At 47.0% G+C, this 8,913-nt stretch overlaps 2 protein-coding genes across 5 annotated transcripts in view; both read right to left on the bottom strand.

The window, feature by feature from the left end:
• LOC115149411 (rab GTPase-activating protein 1-like) overlaps positions 1–8,913 on the bottom strand; it is a 198,637-nt gene that overhangs the window by 100,973 nt on the left and 88,751 nt on the right. The gene's annotated exons all lie outside the window — the stretch shown is intronic.
• LOC115149412 (probable G-protein coupled receptor 21) lies at positions 981–7,429 on the bottom strand. Its single transcript, XM_029692245.1, has one exon. The coding sequence runs from the start codon at positions 5,241–5,243 to the stop codon at positions 4,149–4,151; it is 1,095 nt and encodes a 364-aa protein (XP_029548105.1). The 5' UTR covers positions 5,244–7,429; the 3' UTR covers positions 981–4,148.

Raw genomic sequence — 8,913 nt, 5'->3', positions numbered from 1 at the left:
TCCTCACGCTGCTGTTTCCAACGTCTTATCATCGACTCATTAAGACCAAGCTCCCGTGCAGCAGCTCTATTTCCTTTTCCAACAGCCAGATCAATCGCCTTCAACTTGAAAGCTGCATCATATGCATTTCTCCGAGTCTTTGCCATGACGAGGGTGACAAAATGACTACCGTAATCAGAATGATGGGAAGTTTGAGAGCGCTCGATTTAATCTAAACAGTAAACAAAAAAGTTGTTTGACCTTAACCCGTTCGGCAATTTCATTGGTCTGATGAAAGCTTCATGCCGCCAAAAAACTGAGCACGTCACAGAATGTGTTTTTGGAAAAAAAAAATTGAAAGCGGGAAAAATCCATATATTGTTTAAGCCGCGAGGTTCAAAGCCTGGGAAAAAAAGTTGCGGCTTATAGTCCGGAATTTACGGTACTCTTATGATAAGTACCATGGGTTCTTTAGTGACCACAGAGAGGACACCCGTTTAACATCCCATCTGAAAGACAGCACCCTACACAGGGAATTGGGATATTTTTTTAGACCAAAGGAAAGAGTGCCTCCTACTGGCCCTCCAACACAACTTCCAGCAGCATCTGGTCTCCCATCCAGGGACCAACCCTGCTTAGCTTCAGAGGCAAGTCAGCAGTGAGATGCAGGGTGGTATACTGCTGGCATTATGTTGTAGCTTCAGCAACACGGACAGCGCGATTCACACTGTTGGTGTTCTGTGGTGGTCACTGCAGCAGGGAGGAGAGAGAGACAACGGATGCTAGTCCCCCAGTCACTCACTGCCATTTTTTTTAACAGTCTGAGCTCGGCACGTTTTAAAATTTCAACCAATCAATTGGTCGAAATAACAGACGACTCTCGGTCTACCAAGATTTATTTTTAGTCGGGGACAGCCCTATTCAATACACACTCAGTGGTAAATGAAGAAAATAACTATTTCTATTGTGTATTCTCTGTCTTCAATAAAACATTGACAAAATGGAGGAACACTGAATGTATTGCACTGTGCCCTTTGACAGCATTGCCGTGAAGACGTACGTCTCCAAAAGCATTTACACTTTAGACAGTTTGACAACAGTTTATGATTTGAATACGAAAAGTGACCATTCAATCAAATATATACAGTAAGTAAAACATGCATAAAAGACTACGTACAGCTTTGAAATATTTTTAAATAAATACATGTTAATAGATTCAGATAGGCCTGCTGTACAGGCAAGTGTGAAAAGCCCTCGATGGAGCCTGTACCCAGAACACTGGATTCATTGCAGAGGCAGCCTAGGAACACAGCAGTCCAACTCAATGTCTGGCCACACCTTCATCACTGCAAAATTCCTAACATGAAAACATCCATAAAAAAAGTAATCAACCTGAATTACACTTTCTTTTTCTTGCCATCTCTCATTCTGTCTCTTTCTTCTTCAAATATACAAAATCCAATAAATATTCAACTTTGGTCCACTAGGAAAATAAAGCCACTGTGTCCGTTGTATATTTGCTCCCAAATGTCAGAGTACTAAAGAGAGAAAAGTGACAAGAAGCCAAAACCTGTGAAAAGTCTAATAAATATCCAGTAACATTTGTTTAAAAACACTTGAGCACTACATAGGGTTCCATTTGGAACAGCCTGGTCTGAACCAGCCCGTTTTATACTGTTGTGTTGTGGCCCCGGCTGGAAAAGTGAAATGTCTTGAAGCATCTGGGTCTGGACATACAGTGGTACTGTTTAACGTCCCACATTACCTCGTGTGTGTGTGTGTGTGTGTGTGGCACAGTATTACTGCGGCCATAATGTTTATCTTAGAGCTCTCTCTCACTCCACAGCTGCTATTCTGCTCTTTTCCCTCTCTTTTTCCCCCTGGATTTCTGTGATGTAATGAGCAGGAGGAGAAAGGTGGAGGGTGGCTGACAGACGGACAAGACGTTTACGACACCCAGCCAGAGGCAGATATTCCTCAGCTAACAGCAGCTCACAGCATTCTCAGTACTCACCATCAACATTCACTGTCATTAACGTTAAGACTGAGATGTGAGGTTGATTTAATGATTCCCAAGCCTTCCTGTGCTCCAGCCACGCACGAGCCCCATCGGTATAGCAGCAGATACTCCTAGTCTAGAACAGATCACATATGTGGGGCAAAGCTTTGGAGATGATCAACTATTCTGGAGCTTAATCACTTCTCTAGAACCTTCTGCTTTGACACAACGACCACATTCTCCTCATAAGTGAAGCGGAATGTAGTTTGGCTACAGAGCCAGACAGGCTCTGATGATGAGGAAGTTTGTTGAAACGAGGCATCCAGTCAATGATGACACTGATCCCTCAGTAGTAAACTAGTTCAACTACGACTACTAATTAGAGCCCAAACAATGGCTTGTTGGGGATCCGATAGGATTCAGATTTTTGGGATGACAAAACTTACTGATATATCTGCCGATATACTCTTTTCCACACTGAATTCTCAGAAATTGCCGTCTAAGAAATACACTTCAAATGTTGATTTCTTACATTGTGAAATGAATAACACTTCATGGGAACAGCCGCTATTATTCAGGAAAGCATGAGATTATTTTTTTTCATCCTATTCATTGAACATCGTTTATCGGTGAAATTATCGGCCGATACCGATACAGTGTTAAAAGGCCAATATCAGCCAATAATATCGGGGAACCGATATATCGATCAGGCTCTACTAATAATCCTGGTGTTTGAACACCTAAACAAAGTCAGCCGTCCTCTCTTTCTCTGCCTCAGAACAACCCAGATGTAAATAAATGATATAGACCTACTTGCTTCTCTTCAGACTTTGAGGTTGTTGCACCCCTCAGCGCACAATGTTGTAAATAATCTGCTTCCGTAAAAAACACAAGGGCGAACATTTAAATGAGTTGTTATTGACAGCTCCACTCAGCTAGGCATAAGAAAGCAGCAATCAAGTGTTCTCCATTATTTTAAAGGCCCAATGCAGCTGTTTTTATATTAACATCAAATCATTTTTGGGTAACAATTAAGTACCTTACTGTAATAGTTGTAGATTATAAATGCCGCAGCCTGCCTGGGGCTCAACCTTGCTAAGTTCTCCTTGTAACCCCGCTCACTCTACTGGCATCCAGTCGAAGCTCGCATAATCTTCAAGACCCTGGTGCTTACCTATGGAGGAGCAAGGGGAACTGCCCCTCCCTAACTTCAGGCTATGTTCAAACCCTACATCCCAACCCGAGCACTCCATTCCGCCACCTCTGGTCTCTTGGCTCTCCCACCCATACGGGGGGGAAGTTCCCGCTCAATTCGGTCAAAGCTATTCTCTGTCCTGGCACCCCAAAGGGTGGAACAAGCTTCCCCCTGAAGTCAGGACAGCCCATCTTTCTGAAACCCGAGCTCTTTGAAGAGCATCTTAAATAACTCTCACAGTGTTTTACTGGCACTGACTTTGCTGATAGATACTTTGTTGAGGGAAAATGTACTAGATACGACTGTGATGTGTTGTTGTCTCACCTAGCTGCCTTAAGATGAATCCGCTAATTGTAATTCGCTCTAGATAAGTGCGCCTGCTAAATTACTAAAATGTAAATGTAACAGGAAAAATAATTTTGACTGCATTGGACCTTTAAATAATGTGAGTCATTTTTTGCATTCTATACATTGTAGTCATAGCACAAATACAAATAGTTTCACAAACTGCTAGGAAGATACAGAGTCCCAGAAAAAAACCTCCCCTAAAAGAACATGTGTTCTTACAGTTTGTGTTTTTGGCAAATACTGTCAGAAGGGAGGTCTTCAGTCACCTCAACTCTCACAGGCTGAAACAACGTAGCCATAACGCCGTCATCTATATCAGGAGTCAAAGGTTTGAGTAACTCCACGTCCCACCTCTCCCACCTCTCTCATGGCTGGGGCTGAGCCTTGGCTGTACTTCCCAAGCGGGTCTCACAGCTCTCAGGCCCTGGAGATGATCCTGTTAGTGACAGCTGTGGCCAGAGACGCAACCCTCCAACAAACCTTCAACTGAAGAGAAACAGCAGCATCTGCAGCAACACAACTCCCTGTGAAGCCTGTTCCCTTTAGCTCAGCATCAGTATGGTACATGCTTAGTGCTATAACAACACCATACTCTGACTCAACCACCACAAGGCTCTCTGGGAGATCCTAGACATGGCATGTGGAGCGTGTGCAGATGGGCCCCTGTCCGTACCCTGGTGCGGGGCTGAAGGACTTCTTACTGTCCACGCGCTGCACACAGAACGAACAGAGGCGTTTTAAACCCTTCCTGAAGGCACTGTTGGACAGACTATAGATCAGACAGTTAAAGAAGCTGTTGCTGATAGCCAGCCAGGTGGTGATGAACGAGGCGGCAGGGTGACTGTAGATCCCAGCGCTCTCCAGCAGGAAATACAGGATATAGGGAAGCCAGAGGAGGTAGAAGACGCTGGTGATGCGGAACAGCACCATGGCGTAGCGTTTGTCCGTGCACGCCGGCGCATGCTGCGGCTGGCCATCCTGTCCCAGAGAGCCTTCCTGTGGGCCGAACCGGGCGCGGCGCTCGCTGATCTCCCTCGTATGCTGCCGGCAGATCCGGAAGATGTTGACATAGGTGAAGCAGACCGTCATGGCGGCTGGCGCGTAGAGCAGCGCCACAATGAACGATGTGAAGAGCGGCCTTGTCTCCCACTCCACCGCACACCACTCCACCACATCACCGTGGTAGCCGGGCTTCCCCCAGCCGAAGAAGGAGGGCAGGAAGACGAGGGCGGAGTAGACCCAGATGAGGAGGATGCACACGCGGATCCGGCACGGCGTCGCCAAGGTAGCGTACGACAGAGGCCGTGTTATCGCCATGTATCGGTCCACGCTAACACACGCCAGTGACGCCATGGAAACGCTCTTCAACACGGAAACCATGTAACCAAACACCTTACAGGTCAGCTCCTCGTCCAGGCCTTTCAGGTGGTGGAGGAGGGACAGGGAGGGGATGAGGCAGCTGACCCCCACCAACAGGTCTGCATAGGCCATGGTCTGGATGAAGGCACTGGTTGTGTGGTGGTGGAGAAGAGGAGCACAGTGGAACACAAAGATCACCACCAGGTTGCCAGAGATGATGAGGATGGTAAGCAGCAGGATGATGGCTACTTCCAGTAGACAGGTGTTTAAGATCTGGCTGTAGCCCACGTCCAGGAGGCAGAAAGGAGGGCCGCTCAGGTTGAGGAGCTCAAGCTCCAGCAGGTCCAGGGAAGAGTTCATCATCTTGCAGCCAGAGAGCCTTCTGAAAGCTCCTGGTCTGAAACCAGATCAACCGGCAGAGGGCAGGAGGCTCCAGAAAGATCCTTGTCTGGTCTGATCCTAGACTCAGAGACAGGGGGCTTGGCTGGGGCTGGTCAGTAGCTAGTCTTGGTCCTAGTCCTAGCTCAGCAGCAGATCAGGCTGGTGGCTGAGAGAGAGGAGCCGTGTTCCCTCTGCCATGTCAGCAGCAACGCGAAGACTAACCCTCGTCCAGGATCTGGGAGTCCCCCAGGGCATCCCTCACTGTGCAGACACAGACAGTTCAATCATACAGACGCACACAGATAGACAAATACTCTGGCAGCCTATCCTTCTACTCCTCTGGTTCTCTCCTTAGAAAAGACATAGACAACACGTGCTGCGCTGTGTGCCTGCCCTGCAAGAGTAGCAGGGAAAATATAGAAAACTGTCAACAAGTTTGATCGTCTTGGCTTACAGGTATTCCTGTATGTCTCTAAAAAATGCAGTCACAAATTCTCAAATATTCCAGGTTATATAGAGTTCGATGTTTCCAGAGACTTTGTGTCCTCTCCAAACACGGAAAGACCAAACGGATCGCATCCAAAGAGCAGAAACCGCCCAGTAATTTCTTCACAGCAACTTCAGCAGAAATGATCCCCCATGAATGTCTCAGGCGCTCCCGGTCTCCCTCACGCAGGGAAAGGTGAGTAGAAATGTAAATGAATGAGGATGAAGGCGCAGCCTCAAGGAGGTGATTGGCATTTCAAACAGAGTCTAGGTCTACTCAAAGGCAGCAGCGTGTGGAGTGGAAATGAGAAGAGCAGGAGGAGCAGGCATACCGATGCAGCGACCCCAACCTCTCTCTCTGTCCCTTACTCTCTCCCTCTTCTGTGGAGCGGATTCAGTCTTGTTTCTCTCACGCTCTGCTCTAACTAACTACCTCTCTCTCTCTTTTACTCGCTCTCTCTCTCTGCAGCAGGCAGGGCAGAGACACTCCTCCCCCTGTTCTAGCTCCAGCCAGTAAGCAGCTGTGGGTACACAAGTCTCACTCGTTCATCCCACGACTGACTGACTGAAATACTGACTGACTGACTGACTGACTGACTGACTGGCTGGCTGGCTGGCTGGCTGGACACAGCATACCCCTGCCTCCACTCCACTATCTAACTCCCACACACACACACACCACATCTCTCTCATATACACACACCGTCTTATCTAGAAACACCTGGTGCATTATGGTCATACCAGTCTCATGCTAAAAAGGCCCTTTCTCCCCATCTCTCTTCTTGTTAGATACCTTTAGGATGTATATAACCTAGCGGTTTTGATAGCATATGTTTCTGTCTGCAGCCATATAGGTTTTAATATTGGGTCATTTGTGCACTCCTATAATACATACAATGTCCTCGCTCTCCCTCTTTAAAATACCATGGTTGGAGTTTCACTTCCATTTTTATGAAGTTAATCAGGAAGTTAACTGAAATTCCAATCCCAATTGTTCCTCATTGCTTGACTGACACACACTTAGTACCTCGCTAGCACTAGGCTAACTCTCTCAGATTCACACATTTTCGCATAGCTGAAATGACATCAGTGGATGTTGTCTGTGCCTTGGGTCCTTGGTCTCACCCAGTCGATGCTAAATCAAATAAATACTTTTTTGGAACTTAGCTATATGTACTGTGTATTGTTATATTAATTGTCTTAGCAGCCAGGACAGGGCTTCCCATCACAAACTGTATTGTGGGAGATCCTGACTTTATAAGACTTCGTGAAAAACCATAACAAGACATGAGCAGGGCATTGTATTTTAGCATATCTGTGTTTTCTAACTTTATTGTCCATCTTGTGAAGGAATTTTGTATTTTTCTTCAACTTTAACCGCAAACACCACAGAAACACTCAAACGACACGTTTGCAGTGATTGAATGTGCTCCCAGTAAAAGCCTGTGAGGCTGTGGGCGTTGGCCAACATTAGCAGGTCAGCCTGAACTAGCACCTCCCACTAACATGCAGCATATCAATAAAACAATACCACATTGACATTTAAGACCATACTTCCAGAGTTTACAACATTTTTAAGAATGGCTTATGTGATTTGTTTAAGAATGGCTTATGTGATTTGTATTAATATGAATATAGCTAGTGTCCCTCAGGGGACTCACTGGGAGAGATGAGTGTGTTTACATGCACTCTTTTCCTCAAGGCCCTTCATTGAAGTGTGTGTGTGTGTGTGTGTGTGTGTGTGTGTGTGTGTGTGTGTGTGTGTGTGTGTGTCATCTCTCATACACCTGCTTCTCATTAGGCTGCATCACCAGATGCTTTTCCTTCATTTAGCTTCTGCTCTGAGGACCACAGCGCGTCTTCTGCTCTGAGGACCACAGCGCGTCTTCTGCTCTGAGGACCACAGCGCGTCTTCTGCTCTGAGGACCACAGCGCGTCTTCTGCTCTGAGGACCACAGCGCGTCTTCTGCTCTGAGGACCACAGCGCGTCTTCTGCTCTGAGGACCACAGTGTGTCTGAACTGAAGACGCTCATCACAACACAGTCAGTCACGCCTCCCACAGATGTAGGCCAATGATGGTCAAAACCGTCACAATTAAAATGTTAAGTTTTGAATTGCGAGTTGTGCATTTTCCTTTCTTAAGCTCATTTATTTTTTGGTTGCACCTTTTCTCAAGTTGGTTGAGCACATTCCTCTTCTCTCCAAAGACAACCCTTCCTCACGTAAAAACAATGAATAATGAAGATGAAAGAGTAGTCATTGGTCAAACTGAGGGAGCATGACTTAGATGTTGCCTACTGGTCTGTCCCACAATGACTGACTGCATTGTCTTTGAGTTTCTTCCCAGACACATCACTGTGTCTCTCCGCCGTCCGTCCATCTCTACCGCAGTGTGTCTGTCACGGTCCGGATGTCTGTGTTAGTTCTGCAGTGTCTCATCAGGCCTCGTGGCAGAGAGATGGATGTAGCGTCAGAGATACATCACCCTGCTGCACCGCCAGAGTCGGACACGCACCTCTCCCCTCTGCTCACACCAGAGGCTAAATATAGAGGCTATATTTATAATATACAAGACAACACTGGGCTCATCCATTATATGTGAGTGAGTGAGTGAGTGAGTGAGTGAGTGAGTGAGTGAGTGAGTGAGATGGGAGGAAGAGAGAGAGATGGGAGGAAGAGAGAGAGATGAAGCGAGAGACAGAGAACTGTAGCACAACAGGCGACAGGGGAACTGTAGCACAACAGGCGACAGGGGAACTGTAGCACAACAGGCGACAGGGGAACTGTAGCACAACAGGCGACAGGGGAACTGTAGCACAACAGGCGACAGGGGAACTGTAGCACAACAGGCGACAGAGAACTGTAGCACAACAGGCGACAGGGGAACTGTAGCACAACAGGCGACAGAGAACTGTAGCACAACAGGCGACAGGGGAACTGTAGCACAACAGGCGACAGAGAACTGTAGCACAACAGGCGACAGAGAACTGTAGCACAACAGGCGACAGGGGAACTGTAGCACAACAGGCGACAGAGAACTATAGCACAACAGGCGACAGAGAACTGTAGCACAACAGGGGAACTGTAGCACAACAGGCGACAGGGGAACTGTAGCACAACAGGCGACAGAGAACTGTAGCACAACAGGCGACAGAAAACTGTAGC

Source organism: Salmo trutta, chromosome 15 (assembly GCF_901001165.1).
Source record: "Salmo trutta chromosome 15, fSalTru1.1, whole genome shotgun sequence".
Taxonomy (NCBI): Eukaryota; Metazoa; Chordata; class Actinopteri; order Salmoniformes; family Salmonidae; genus Salmo; species Salmo trutta.
The sequence above is the reverse complement of the archived record's forward strand: the minus strand, read 5'-3'. Positions and strand labels throughout refer to the sequence as shown.